Raw genomic sequence first — 15,150 nt, forward strand, 5'->3', positions numbered from 1 at the left:
AAGGGTTAACATGGGTTTAGGATTGTAAAGGGTTAACATGGGTTTAGGGTTGTAAAGGGTTAACATGGGTTTAGGGTTGTAAAGGGTTAACATGGGTTTAGGGTTGTAAAGGGTTAACATGGGTTTAGGGTTGTAAAGGGTTAACATGGGTTTAGGGTTGTAAAGGGTTAACATGGGTTTAGGGTTGTTTAGGGTTGTAAAGGGTTAACAATATATTGAGCCAGAGTATGACCATTTGCTGCATGTCTTTTTTGTTTCTGAAAAGATTTTAGTGTCGGAGAAATCCCTTATCCTGAATTATACATTTCCACAATTTAGTTTTTCATGGCAACACATTTAATGAAACAATTTAAATTACTTATGACAACTTTTCTACTGGGGATAACAGCAATTTTCCACTTCGGAATCACCTGCTGACCAAAATTACACACTGCTGCCGGAAAGAAAAGTGTCCGGAAAGTACCTAGCATAAGTTGTAAGCGATTTCCAACAAAAATGTATCAATTTAAAACATGTAACTGGTTTTCACATTTTCATTTGATTGCTCAAACATAATTATTTCTTGTTCTATTATTGAATCTCTCTTGCTCCCACGACGTGGGAACATAATTACAAAGTGCTGTTACCACATCACCTGGTTCCTGCATGCCTCCCTCAGAGTGGAACATTAGCTCAATCAATGTCAATTATTTCATGCCCTCCATTATTGTGCTGGGAGGAGTGGGCAGAATTTTAATCCCAGCTCTGCAATTGCTTTACACAATTCTTGGACGTTTTCTATGATTAAAAGCATGACCTGGAGGGAGCATTAAGCCTCCCACTATTCAACATCTTATTTGAAAAGCAATGTTTGTTAATGATATTGAAAAGCAGAACCTGAAATGTGGTTTTATATAATGTACTTGAGGATCATTGTAAACTGATCTTACCTGAGAGGCTAGAGGTTTTCCAAGTGTATAAATAATGTACGTGTCTCCATGCAATTGTACAACTGAGGTTCAGTACAGTCTGTCAGTAGCAGGGGTGTGTTGGTGTGTCTATACCTAAGGCTTTAGCAGTGTGTATATGTTTACCTGACTCACAGGAACAGAAGGCGGGTGGCCAGCCAAGGCCAGCTTGACCGTGGTCTCCCAGATATGAGGGTCATGACCTCCGCGGGCGGTCACCATGAACTGGACTGGATCAGACAGGTTGGCCACCTCCTGCTCCGCGTACACCGAGCCGTCAGGACGCACACTGAAGTTAGGGTCGCTGCTCTCGAAGTCCACAGCCTTGCTGTGCTGACAGTCGTCAAACTTCACTAGAGAGACACAGAGAGACAGACAGAGAGGGAGCGAGAGGGAGAGGGAGGGAGGTAGGGATAAAAGAGAGAGGATGAGGTGACAAATCTGGTGACGTGACTGCTGTGAAATGCTGGCATAGCTTTTCCACCTCCCTAAAGACACATCTCTCCTCATCTTGTCTTCTGAGGTGAAGGCAATTTTTAATCTCCATCGAAACCAAAATAGATGTATGAAACAAATCCTTATTTCCTTGCGTTTTTGAGGAGAGACAGGGGTACATGGAAGCTATGTCAAATTAGTGCTGCACACTCTGAAGCGCTTTGTCTTTCTCAGTCAAGTTTCCCCATTCAAGCAATTACAATGAGCAATAGCTCCTCCCGCCAGCCTCCACTGATTTTGAGAGAGAGAGAAAGAGAGAGAGAGAGAGAAGGGGTGGAGATAGCATGGAGCACTTTGATATAGACACTGCAATGACAGATAACATCAAGTTGCGAGCTCAAGCACATCAAATCTAAGGGAAAACTCCAAAGCTATGCAGACTGAACATTCACTATCAATACCTTATCTTTTCATTCAGAGGAATAATCAAAGCTTTTATACTTTATTTTAGATTTGAGAATTTCAGGCAAAACACTCAGACATTAATGTCACATATTTTTACTCTTCAACATCTTGTTGCTGCTCACACGGACTTGGCATGTGCCACCTCCAGAATTGAGTGCTGAAGCATTCTGTCATCGCCAAGTGTCCCAACAGAGTGAGTCATGTAGGTAGTGGCTTGTCAGAGACGGAGGGTATGAAAACATTCTCTCCTGTGGCCGGGCCACTGATAAATGTCTCGGCATCTCTAGTTAGCAGATGGTGCCATCACGGCCACCTGAGGGATGCTTCTAGAGCCCAGGCCTGTTTAGTGGAGCCCAGAGAGGGATAAGAGGCAAGCAGGAAAATAAACCGGGTCTCACAGCAGCATTCGTCATGTGGTATAAACAATCTGTAGCACTTTGTCTGAGAATGGAGGTGTGGACGCTGCCAGAGTAACTGATACAACACCACCAGAAAAGACACATATACACACACAATAAATGCAATAACAAGGTCTTAAGAAGGGATTTAAGTGTCTGTAAAATCACCAAGGTTAACCAGGCTCTGACTTGTAATTACTGTTGGGCCAAATAACTGGTTGTCTTTATTTACTCCCGTAACATTAATCCTGGTGGAATGGCTTTTATGATCATTATGATGTCTGCACATTGCTGGGGATAATAAGCAGCATTCTAGAAACTGTGGACTCTGGATGAATCAATTTAGACATTTCATTTTCTGTAGTTTTCCCTTACTCAGTCCTAGTGCTGCGCTGTTGCAGGATTATGTCAAGTTATCATATAGGAAAGATATATACACACGCGCACACACACACACACACACACACACACACACACACACACACACACACACACACACACACACACACACACACACACACACACACACACACACACACACACACACACACACACACACACACACACACACACACACACACGGTGCACCCAGCTTCCATCCCCTTCTCCTTCTGTTTAAAAAGGCTGTGCGCCGATCTTATCTCTCAGTCACACTCCTGCTGCTGATAACAAGACACATTGATTTCATAAATCACCCTGGGAACAAATCGTCTGTTATGAGCCGGGGAGATGTCATTTTTCGAAATCCACCGTGAAGAATTCTGCACAACAAGCTTTTTATCAAGCCATCTATCCAATTTATCGCCCAGCTTCCTGTCAAAAGATGCACCAAACAACAGACGAATACAACACAAAATATTTTCAACAACTGCAGGCACCCATCACACAAATTAGGCTGCGACTTCGCCCGGAGAGTAATTGTACGTGTAATGGAGGAACGGCAAACATCATTTTGACAATGTGTGCATCAATCTTACAGCAACAGACAAACGCAATCCACCTTCTCTACCCTGGAAGGAAGCTCTGCAGAGCACAGCAAGTCTCTTCCATGTGGAGAAATTCACATCCAACCACGAAATGATTAACTGTTCACTCCTTCACTATTTTGAAGTTTCAAATGTAAGATCAGTCATGAGCAACGTCTCACAGTTTGCAGTAACACTCAGACAGAAACAACATGGTTCTATGTGAAAAACAACCAGTTTGGTGCCACAGCAAAGAACAGGCTGTATTGTGCCAATGGCTGCTATGTGCTTAAACAGAACAGACTAAATGTTGTCATTTAAGCGAGTTTCTTGTGGCGTGTGACTTGAGGGGGCTCACTGTAGGGGTGTAGGTTCTGAGGCTGTGTGTGTGTGTTAGCATAAGAAAGGCACAGGGTTCTGAGGGCACGTCTGTACCCATGGCCCCGTGCCCCTGTGACAGCGGGGTGGTTGGCATGGGAACACACGCATGGCCTTGGCGGTGGCGCTGTGGCGTGTCGTTGTGACAGGCAGGCTTGGTCTCGGAGGGCACTGGGCCAGCTCTCTGCCCACCTGCTGACATACCAGAGAGGAGGGGACACGCTGTGTTTACTGACACATCCAGTTAACAGGGACCGCTACAAATACCACCCATTCAACTGGGACGGAAATAATCCAGGTACAGTGTAACAGATCTGGAACACAGTCAGATACAATGGAATAACCACCAATGCGCCTCACGCCATCACGCCATAGTGGAGACAGTGCTGATTTACTAACACATCAAGCTGTGGGGGAAAATAAAAGATAAAAGGATGATGAGAGACAGAAATAAAACAGTGAGAAAAGTGAGCTTGAGAGACAAAAGAGTGGGGAGAGAGAGAGAGAGAGAGAGAGAGAGAGAGAGAGAGAGAGAGAGAGAGAGGAGGAGGAGAGCGAGGAATGGAGAGAGAGGAGTGGAGAGAGAGGATGGGGAAAGTGAGGAGGGGGAGAGAGAGAGAGAGGAGGAGAGAAAGAGAGAGAGGAGGAGAGAAAGAGAGAGAGGAGGAGGAGAGAGAGGAATGGAGAGAGAGGATGGGGAAAGTGAGGAGGGGGAGAGAAAGAGAGAGATAGAGAGAGAGAGGAGTGGAGAGAGAGGATGGGGAAAGTGAGGAGGGGGGAGAAAGAGAGAGAGAGAGAGAGAGGAGGAGTGGAGAGAGATGATGGGGAAAGTGAGGAGGGGGAAAGAAAGAGAGAGAGAGGAGTTGAGAGAGAGGATGGGGAAAGTGAGGAGGGGGAGAGAAAGAGAGAGACAGAGAGAGAGGAGTTGAGAGAGATGATGGGGAAAGTGAGGAGGGGGAGGAAAGAGAGAAGAGAGAGAGGAGTGGAGAGAGATGATGGGGAAAGTGAGGAGGGGGAGAGAAAGAGAGAGAGAGAGAGAGAGAGGAGTGGAGAGAGATGATGGGGAAAGTGAGGAGGGGGAAAGAAAGAGAGAGGCAGAGTGAGAGAGGAGTGGAGAGAGAGGGGGAAAGAGAGCGAGGAGTGGAGGGAGAGAGAGAGAGAGAGAGAGAGAGAGAGAGAGAGAGAGAGAGAGAGAGAGAGAGAGAGAGAGAGAGAGAGAGAGAGAGAGAGAGGCAGAGAGAGAGAGAGATGGAGAAAGGAGAAAGAGAGAAAGAGAGAGAAAGAGAGACAGAGGATGGGGAGAGTGAGGAGGGGGAGAGAGATAGATAGAGAGGAGGGTAGAGAGAAAAAGGAGGGTAGAGAGAGAGATAGATAGAGAGGAGGGTAGAGAGAGATAGATAGAGAGGAGGGGAGAGAGAAATAGGAGGGGAGAGAGAGAGAGAGAGAGAGAGAGAGAGAGAGAGAGAGAGAGAGAGAGAGAGAGAGAGAGAGAGAGAGAGAGAGAGAGAGAGAGAGTGGAGGGGAGAGAGTTGGTGCATGAGAGGCAAAAGCATCTGCGGCTGGCCTAGCCAAGGTGTGAATTGAGCTGCTGCCAGGTGTGCTTTAAAACCTTTCAGAGCGTTCACGTTCAGAATGAATGAAGACAGGACTCAAGTGTTTGTTTTCTCAGCAGACGTCCCTGAAGGTCAGTGAACCCCATGCTCTCCAGAGATCGGAGCTGCCTTTATTAAAACCCTGCCGTCCCTCAGGTTTAATCAATGCTGCCTCCGGCCCCACTTCATCACGCACACTGTTAATCTGATTAAAGAGGGAGGATGACTTAGCCAGAAGCTGAGGGGCATGAACTCACTGTGTGGAACCTATACAACAGCATAAAAGCCAACGAGATGAGATATACCATAGTCCATGTCTCCCCATTCTGCAGGGCTCGGTTATCTCAGTATGTAGGGCCTACTGTATGCACCTGGTGCTTTGATGTTGATCTCAGTGAGTTCCCAGCTGGCTGCTGTCAGGGTTGTTCTTCTCTATCAGTATGACATGTACAGTACAGTATGCATCTGAGGACGAAGGGCATCGCCATGGTTGCTGCTCCGCTAAGCCCCGGTAGACATCATGGTGTATGTCCAAGTCTGCACCAGTCACATCACACTTGACAGGCTCCACCTGCACTGGCTACGTTTGGCTCGGGTCGATGGAGCAGGGCCTTTAGGGCTATTGAGCCAAGGTCTGCTCAGATTGGGACGTGTTCGCACGCACATGTGTGTATGTGTAGAGGTTCATTGGATTTGAGCCAAGTATAACTCCTGGGTACAGTATAGCATTTACATGTATATTTGTGTGTGTGTGTGTGTGTGTGTGTGTGTGTGTGTGTGTGTGTGTGTGTGTGTGTGTGTGTGTGTGTGTGTGTGTGTGTGTGTGTGTGTGTGTGTGTGTGTGTGTGTGTGTGTGTCTTCACATAGACTAGGATGTTTGGCAGGGTATGGAGGGCTGGTGCTGCGGGGGCAATTCTGCTCTGATGCTCAGGGTGTGTGTGTACCGGCACTGAACATTCTGTCCGACAGACAGAGCGGCCAGCGTGTCACAACGGCAGGACAGGACAGAGGGCGCAGGCAGCCGTGACCCCCCCAAACCCCTCTGACCTCCGGAGTAGTCTGTCACCACTGACAATGGCAGTCACGCTCGGCGGAGCGATCCGTTCTGTACCACACTGAAACGCTGTTATGCACTACCTGATATACACTACCGTTCAAAGGTTTGGGGTCACTTAGAAATGTCCTTGTTTTTCAAAGACAATGACATTTTTGTTGTCCATTAAAATAACATCAAATTGATCAGAAGTACAGTGTGGACATTGTTAACGTTGTAGCTGGAAACAGATGATTTTTAATAGAAAATCTACATAGGCGTACAGGGGCCCATTAACAGCAACCATCACTCCTGTGTTCCAATGGCACGTTGTGTTAGCTAATCCAAGTTTATCATTTTAAAAGGCTAATTGATCATTAGAAAACCCTTTTGCAATTCTGTTAGCACAGCTGAAAACTGTTGTCCTGATTGAAGAAGCAATAAAACTGGCCTTCTTTGGACTATTTGAGTATCTGGAGCATCAGCATTTTTAGGTTTGATTACAGGCTCAAAATGGCCAGAAACAAATAACTTTCTTCTGAAACTTGTCAGTCTATTCTTGTTCTTAGAAATGCATGGCCAGATTGGGAAATTAGCCAGGACACCAGGATGAACACCCCTACTCTTACGATAAGTGCCATGGGATCTTTAATGACCTCAGAGAGTCAGGACACCTGTTTATCGTCCCACCCTACACAGGGCAGTATCCCCAATCACTGCCCTGGGGGATTGGGATATTTTTTTAGACCAGAGGAAAGAGTGCCTCGTACTGGCTGGCCAACCCCACTTCCAGCAGCATCTGGTCTCCCATCCAGGAACTGACCAGTACCAACCCTGCTTTGCTTCAGAAACAAGCCAGCAGTAGTATGCAGGGTGGTATGCTGCTGGCATACATGTATGTTGATATTCCATTCACAATCTGCCATTTCCAGCTACAATAGTCAGTTACAAAATTAACAATGTCGACACTGTATTTCTGATCAATTTAATGTTATTTTAAAGTACAAAAAAATGTGTTTTTCTTTCAAAAACAAGGACATTTATTTTGAATGGCAGTATATATTCACAGCACCCTGGGGGTCACAAAACTGCCCCCGTATGGAATATCAGACTTACATAATATTAGATGTACATAATATTAGACGTACATAATATTAGATGTACATAATATTAGACATACATAATATTATATGTCCATAATAGATGTACAGTGGGGCAAAAAAGTATTTAGTCATCCACCAATTGTGCAAGTTCTCCCACTTCAAAATAAGGGAATATACTTATGTTCCACCATAATTTGCAAATAAATAAATTAAAAATCCTACAATGTGATTTTCTGGATTTTTTTCATCTAATTTTGTCTGTCATAGTTGAAGTGTACCTATGATGAAAACTACAGGCCTCTCTCATCTTTTGAAGTGGGAGAACTTAGACAATTGGTGGCTGACTAAATACTTTTTTGCCCCACTGTACATAATATTAGACGTACAAAATATATGTACATAATAGATGTACATAATATTAGTGGCGGGTGCTAACACTGCTCAGGCTGCTGTTGTGTGTTTGTTTTCACCTCAACACAACCTTCCCTGTCCTCCCTCTCCCTCATCCACTCTGCTGCATTCTGCTATCCCCTCCCTCGCTTTATTCTCCTCTCCCATTCCCTTCTCTTAGCCACATCTCCCTTTCCTATCCCTCGCCTACATAATTAACCCCACCTCCCCCCAGCCTCCTCTCCTTTCCCCGACAGACTGACTGACTGTGACTGCCGCTCAGACATGCTTTAATGCAAACAGGCTGGCAGGACAAAGGCATCAGCCAGCCACAAACGGCAGCTACGTTAGATTCTCTCTTCACAGTTCACACCCAACCACTAACACACAAATAGGTCCCTTTCCATCGCAATGGACTAGAGGGCATCTTATCCCAGAGATGTAACAGGATCCTTCCTGTGCCTCCCAGGCCATCAGATGTTAGATGGGAAAGCAGGGTCCCTTTCCATCGCAATGGACTAGAGGGCATCTTATCCCACAGATGTAACAGGATCCTTCCTGTGCCTCCCAGGCCATCAGATGTTAAATGGGAAAGCAGGGTCCCTTTCCATCGCAATGGACTAGAGGGCATCTTATCCCACAGATGTAACAGGATCCTTCCTGTGCCTCCCAGGCCATCAGATGTTAGATGGGAAAGCAGGGTCCCTTTCCATCGCAATGGACTAGAGGGCATCTTATCCCAGAGATGTAACAGGATCTTTCCTGTGCCTCCCAGGCCATCAGATGTTAAATGGGAAAGCAGGGTCCCTTTCCATCACAATGGACTAGAGGGCATCTTATCCCACAGATGTAACAGGATCCTTCCTGTGCCTCCCAGGCCATCAGATGTTAGATGGGAAACCAGGGTCACACAGGAAGCAGGGTGAGATCAGCGTGATGCTGCAGCCAGGTGGTAGTCCCAGGTTACAGCCCTAGTTGAGCCAACCATGGCATGTTTTGGTGTCTGCGGGTTATAGAGAAGGCCTGAGAAAAGCCTCGGATCCAGCCTTGTGTTCCTTTGATTGGGCTGTGTTTATCTCGGTGGTGGAGCGGAGCTAAGTAAACATTTTGCCTGCCACCCTGCCGCTTCCTTCAACCCAACAGGCCAATCAGCGCCTCCCACTAAATTTGCAAATAACAGTGTTTGACTGGCTGAGAAGAGGAGAAGGAGAACAACACAGGGCCTGGTGATAAATCCGACACACTGTGACCAATGTGACACATTAACAGTAGTGGGTTTAGTTGAACTGGGAGGGCGGAGTTGCAAGTTAACACCATAAGGTTTGTGTTGGAGCTACAGCACTTCGTATGGTCAGACTTGAAGAGGGAAAGTGCATGGCTGGACACAACATATCCATCCATCTGTCATGGCAGAGTTGGTGCATCCTGAAGAATGCATCTCATGATTGACGTTTCTAAATCCTTCGCCTCCCTTCTACAACCCACCAGAGTTGAATCCATCTGAATCTACTTTGATCAGAATGATGTATTGTGCTAAAGGGGGAGGTTAAATCCCTTCCATTTACATGCTGCTGTGTTAAGGCACTGCAGGTACCTTTGCAATGTGACTTTTCTCAAAGTGTTTTGCGTTGCCTTAGGAAATGAAATAAATTCCTCTGCCTCTCGTTCCCTATTGCTTAACTAAAAGCTCACACTTTCCCCCTCTGACAGCTCTGCCCATGACAAGGGAACCAACTGTGACTCAAGAGCGTTGGCAAGCTGATATGTATGTATGTATGTATGTATGTATGTATGTATGTATGTATGTATGTATGTATGTATGTATGTATGTATGTATGTATGTATGTATGTATGTATGTATGTATGTATGTATGTATGTATGTATGTATGTATGTATGTATGTATGTATGTATGTATGTATGTATGTATGTATGTATGTATGTATGTATGTATGTACGTACGTACGTATGTATGTACGTATGTACGTATGTACGTACATTGGGGCAAAAAAGTATTTAGTCAGCCACCAATTGTGCAAGTTCTCCCACTTAAAAAGATGAGAGAGGCCTGTAATTTTCATCATAGGTACACTTCAACTATGACAGACAAAATGAGAGATACAAAATCCAGAAAATCACATTGTAGGATTTTTAATGAATTTATTTGCAAATTATGGTGGGAAATAAGTATTTGGTCACCTACAAACAAGCAAGATTTCTGGCTCTCACAGACCTGTAACTTCTTCTTTAAGAGGCTCCTCTGTCCTCCACGTGTTACCTGTATTAATGGCACCTGTTTGAACTTGTTATCAGTATAAAAGACACCTGTCCACAACCTCAAACAGTCACACTCCAAACTCCACTCTGACCAAGACCGAAGAGCTGTCAAAGGACACCAGAATCAAAATTGTAGATGTGCACCAGGCTGGGAAGACTGCAGCTGCAATAGGTAAGCAGCTTGGTTTGAAGAAATCAACTGTGGGAGCAATTATTAGGAAATGGAAGACATACAAGACCACTGATAATCTCCCTCGATCTGGGGCTCCACGCGGGGTCAAAATGATCACAAGAACGGTGAGCAAAAATCCCAGAACCACACGGGGGGACCTAGTGAATGACCTGCAGAGAGCTGGGACCAAAGTAACAAAGCCTACCATCAGTAACACACTACGCCGCCAGGGACTCAAATCCTGCAGTGCCAGACGTGTCCCCCTGCTTAAGCCAGTACATGTGCAGGCCCGTCTGAAGTTTGCTAGAGAGCATTTGGATGATCCAGAAGAAGATTGGGAGAATGTCATATGGTCAGATGAAACCAAAATATAACTTTTTGGTAAAAACTCAACTCGTCGTGTTTGGAGGACAAAGAATGCTGAGTTGCATCCAAAGAACACCATACCTACTGTGAAGCATGGGGGTGGAAACATCATGCTTTGGGGCTGTTTTTCTGCAAAGGGGCCAGGACGACTGATCCGTGTAAAGGGAAGAATGAATGGAGCCATGTATCGTGAGATTTTGAGTGAAAACCTCCTTCCATCAGCAAGGGCATTGAAGATAAAACGTGGCTGGGTCTTTCAGCATGACAATGATCCCAAACACACCGCCTGGACAACGAAAGAGTGGCTGCGTTAGAAGCATTTCAAGGTCCTGGAGTGGCCTAGCCAGTCTCCAGATCTCAACCCCATAGAAAATCTTTGGAGGGAGTTGAAAGTCCGTGTTGCCCAGCAACAGCCCCAAAACATCACTGCTCTAGAGGAGATCTGCATGGAGGAATGGGCCAAAATACCAGCAACAGTGTGTGAAAACTTTGTGAAGACTTACAGAAAACGTTTGACCTCTGTCATTCCCAACAAAGGGTATATAACAAAGTATTGAGATAAACTTTTGTTATTGACCAAATACTTATTTTCCACCATAATTTGCAAATAAATTCATAAAAAATCCTATAATGTGATTTTCTGGATTTTTTTCCCTCAATTTGTCTGTCAAAGTTGAAGTGTACCTATGATGAAAATTACAGGCCTCTCTCATCTTTTTAAGTGGGAGAACTTAGACAATTGGTGGCTGACTAAATACTATTTTGCCCCACTGTATGTGTGTGTGTGTGTGTATATGTTTGTGTATGTATGTATGTGTGTATATGTATGTATATATGTGTGTATATTTATGTGTGTGTATGCTTGAGTGCGTTATTGTTATAGGAGATGTACAGTATGTGATATAACCAGGACTTCCTGTCAACAGCACCTTCAACAGGAATGTAGAGAGCAGACAGAAAGTTTAAAGCATCTGACCGAGATCAAATCCCATATTGCTCACAATCATCTTGGATTTTCCAATCGAACATGTTATTGGCAAGATTCCAGAGTGCTCTATGTTTTATGAAGGCACCAAAATGATTGTGTCACCATACTGAGTGTCAGGAGTGACACAGTGCCTGAGTGGCCACAGACGGTGTCATTAATCAAAGTGTGTTTTCAGCAGAGTCCGTTCAGTCTGTGCTGCCGGCCTATCAGGAGGCGTCTTCACCGGGCCCGCGGGCAGAGTGGTAAAGGTCCACAGATCTCGTCTCCTCTCTTATCTCTGCATTAGAGCTTCTCATGGGTACGGCTGGACGAAACCCGGGGAACGAGGTAAAGAATGAGTATGGGAGGAAGGCAGAACGGATGCAATTAAAAGACTGGGTCACAGATCACAGTGCGAAGCGTCAATGTGATTTATACACCTCCATTCAGCCCAGGGAGCTTTCTGAGTGTGTGATTGTGTGTGTGTGTGTGTGTGTGTGTGTTTGTGTGTGTGTATGTGTTGTCTCTTATGAGCCATCCACAGCTAGGGGGCGTCAGTGTGTGTCTCCTGGGCCCAAACACACACTATCCATCAGGTGCGTTAGTGACATCTTCAAGGTTATGCTAAGAACTACTGATGCCCCACACCCAGCCCGACAGTTCAAACGAATGATCTACCTCTGCCTGGACCAACTTCAAGCACTGCCAAATCCAACTTGAACCTGACCCCAACCTGCTGAAAATACACACACCGTTTATCAATCCCATTCTGTGGTATTTATGGTCCAATTAAGATAGAACCAGAAGAGAGTCCCTTTAAAATGCTATCTTAAGACATGCATTCCCCTCCGACACGGTGCATACTGGACAAACAGATCTGCTCTTTTATTCCTTTCATCTGACTCCCACTCAACAGAACTTGCCTCCAAGGCGTCCCCTTCAATTCAGCGGCACAGAGAAGTGCTTTATCAGAGCAATATCTTCCTTAAGAAGACACAGCACATCACACCGTGTGTTATCTCAAAGTACAATATAATAATATCACATAGCCATCAGCTACATGCTATGACAAACAGCATGGGGCAATTTACAGAGAGCCACATATACACTAGGAACAGACTGGGGGGGGGGGTCAGGGGAAACAGAGAAAGGAACTGAGACACATTCACAGATAGTGAACTTTTTATCTGTTTATCTGTAGTGCAAACAGCCACCAAAGTGATGCCACCTTTCTAAATGTAAGATGCAGATACAGTGTACAGAAAGGTACAATCAGCATTGAACTTTACTTATTGGTTATAAAGATGTTGGCCAATGTGCATGAAGGAAGACATCAGGAAGACATCAGCACAGACTGGCAAGTGTATAGTGTTATTGTCTAGTCCTCCTCCAACGGGTATTTTTTTTAGCCAATCCTGATTACCCTGGAGGCAGGCTTAATAAATACTAGAAGACTAGTTCCCTCCCTCAGGGGAACTGGAACTGTCTTTAGAAGGTAATCAGCATCGCTGTGTGTCACTTTCATTTTCTCTCTATCCCTCCCTCTCTCCTGCTCTGCATCCCTCTCTTACTACCGTAGTGCTTAACCCTCTCTACCCCTCCCTCTCTCCTGCTCTGCATCCCTCTCTTACTACCGTAGTGCTTAACCCTCTCTAACCCTCCCTCTCTCCTGCTCTGCATCCCTCTCTTACTACCGTAGTGCTTAACCCTCTCTAACCCCTCCTCTCCCCGAAACCCAACAGCCTTTTCCCAGTCTCTGATTATTAGCAGGACGTGTTCCCAGACATCCCTGGTGATTGTTTAGCTGCCGTGTTCAGCATCTTGATTTGATTTTGTACAATTAGCCTAATTAGCATTACAAATGCCCACTGAGACAGAAACAAAAATGTCTGTATTCATTGAAGAACATATTAAAATGAAAGGCAAATAATGTAGAGAGGAAATGAATAAATAAATAACCGATGAATCATGATGTGTGCAACTACGGTGGTGCATTAATCTAGGAACAACAGCAACATACAGGTGGTGTATACTGAACCGCAATAGAAGATTGCAATGCCATGGTTGGGACTATGTCCTCAGCAACACTAACCCCTGACAATATTGATGTTGGTAGAATATCTGAGCACCTACAGTATGTACTAGGAAGTGGGTTCCTATGTTGAGCTGTAGAATATCTACTGGGTAGTGGGTATCAATGTTACGATGTACAGTACCTGTGCAGTATCTGATGAATAGTGACTGGCTGTGAGTAATCAGACCAGGCAGACAGCCCTCTCTCTCTCTCTCTGACCAGATCATGTCTCCTTAAACCAGTGATTAGACTTAAGACGGATCTCCTTCATTATCCCTCACTCTCAATCCATTATGCTCTAATCCTCCACTCTGGTTCCCCAGGGCAACCCATAGACACGGGCCAACTATTTGTCTGAAACCCCTTGCTCTGGACTGGACGAGGAGAGACAGTCGTTTGTATTCTGCATTCAATGAGATCAAGGCCACCTGAAGTCACCTACAGCAAATTGACTACTTGTCGTTGACATCTATCTACAACTGTCCCCATGGTATGTTTCTGTGTCTTAAGGATGTAACTGATGTTATTACATCAAGGGGACTCAATTTGCATTTGTCACTCTCAGCGGAAGTGCATCAGGTCAGTGGAGGAAAGTGACACTTGTGCAAATGAATGCCAAAGTATTATTTCCCTGCGATTCACACGTCCCTTTTGTCATTTGGAGTTCACATCGAGATGCTCACAATACATGTCACCCCATTGATTCAGTGTATCATTATTATCCTCATGATCCTGGTACAGTCTTTAATGGGCACACAAAGAGGTCCCCCCCCCCCCCCTGCCTAGTCTACTGACAACCATTACATGTGCTTATGTAGGCACCGCAAATATACAGAGACAATATGGACATAGATTGTTGGAAGCCGGTTGCAGACGTTGGCATTATAGGGATAATTACACTCTAACCAGTGGTATTGAACCGGTAAGCTTTGTTCAAGTAAAAGCAGGAATCGATGCGGACTGATCTTCACCCGATGAAAAGGTTTTTTAACATTCAGAGCCAGCCTTGTAGTGTATACATTAAAGTGGACAAAGACATGCAGTCATGCACGTGCACACACATAACACCGAATGAAATGGACCAGATTATGGACTACATAAATAGAGCTATGTACAATGTCACAGCCAGGGACAAGGTAACAACATACACGTTTGGGATCACATAGAAATGTCGTTGTTTTTGAAAGGAAAGCCATTTTTTTTGTCCATTTAAATAACATCAAATTGATCAGAAATACAGTGTAGACATTGTTAATGTTGTAAATGACTATTGTAGCTGGAAATGGCAGATTATTTTATGGGATATCAAGATAGGCGTACAGAGGCCCATTATCAGCAACCATCACTCTTGTTTTCCAATGGCACGTTGTGTTAGCTAATTCAAGTTTATCATTTTAAAAGGCTAATTGATTATTAGAAAACCCTTTTTCAATTATGTTAGCACTGCTGAAAACTGTTGTCCTGATTAAAGAAGCAATAAAACTGGCCTTCTTTAGAGTATTTGAGTATCTGGAGCATCAGCATTTTTAGGTTTGATTACAGGCTCAAAATGGCCAGAAACCGAGTACTTTCTTCTGAAACTCATCAGT

The 15,150-nt window shown here is 44.8% G+C and overlaps 1 protein-coding gene across 3 annotated transcripts in view; it reads right to left on the minus strand.

Moving 5' to 3' along the window:
* Nucleotides 1–15,150, minus strand: part of LOC124031458 (cadherin-4-like) — a 258,408-nt gene that overhangs the window by 87,193 nt on the left and 156,065 nt on the right. For 2 of the 3 annotated variants that reach the window (XM_046342698.1, XM_046342696.1), the window contains one exon: nt 1,074–1,300. In XM_046342698.1, the coding sequence (XP_046198654.1) occupies nt 1,074–1,300 (227 nt within the window). The remainder of the gene's footprint in view (nt 1–1,073; nt 1,301–15,150) is intronic. The other variant, XM_046342697.1, reaches the window with a different exon arrangement.

Source organism: Oncorhynchus gorbuscha, linkage group LG03 (assembly GCF_021184085.1).
Source record: "Oncorhynchus gorbuscha isolate QuinsamMale2020 ecotype Even-year linkage group LG03, OgorEven_v1.0, whole genome shotgun sequence".
Lineage (NCBI taxonomy): Eukaryota > Metazoa > Chordata > Actinopteri > Salmoniformes > Salmonidae > Oncorhynchus > Oncorhynchus gorbuscha.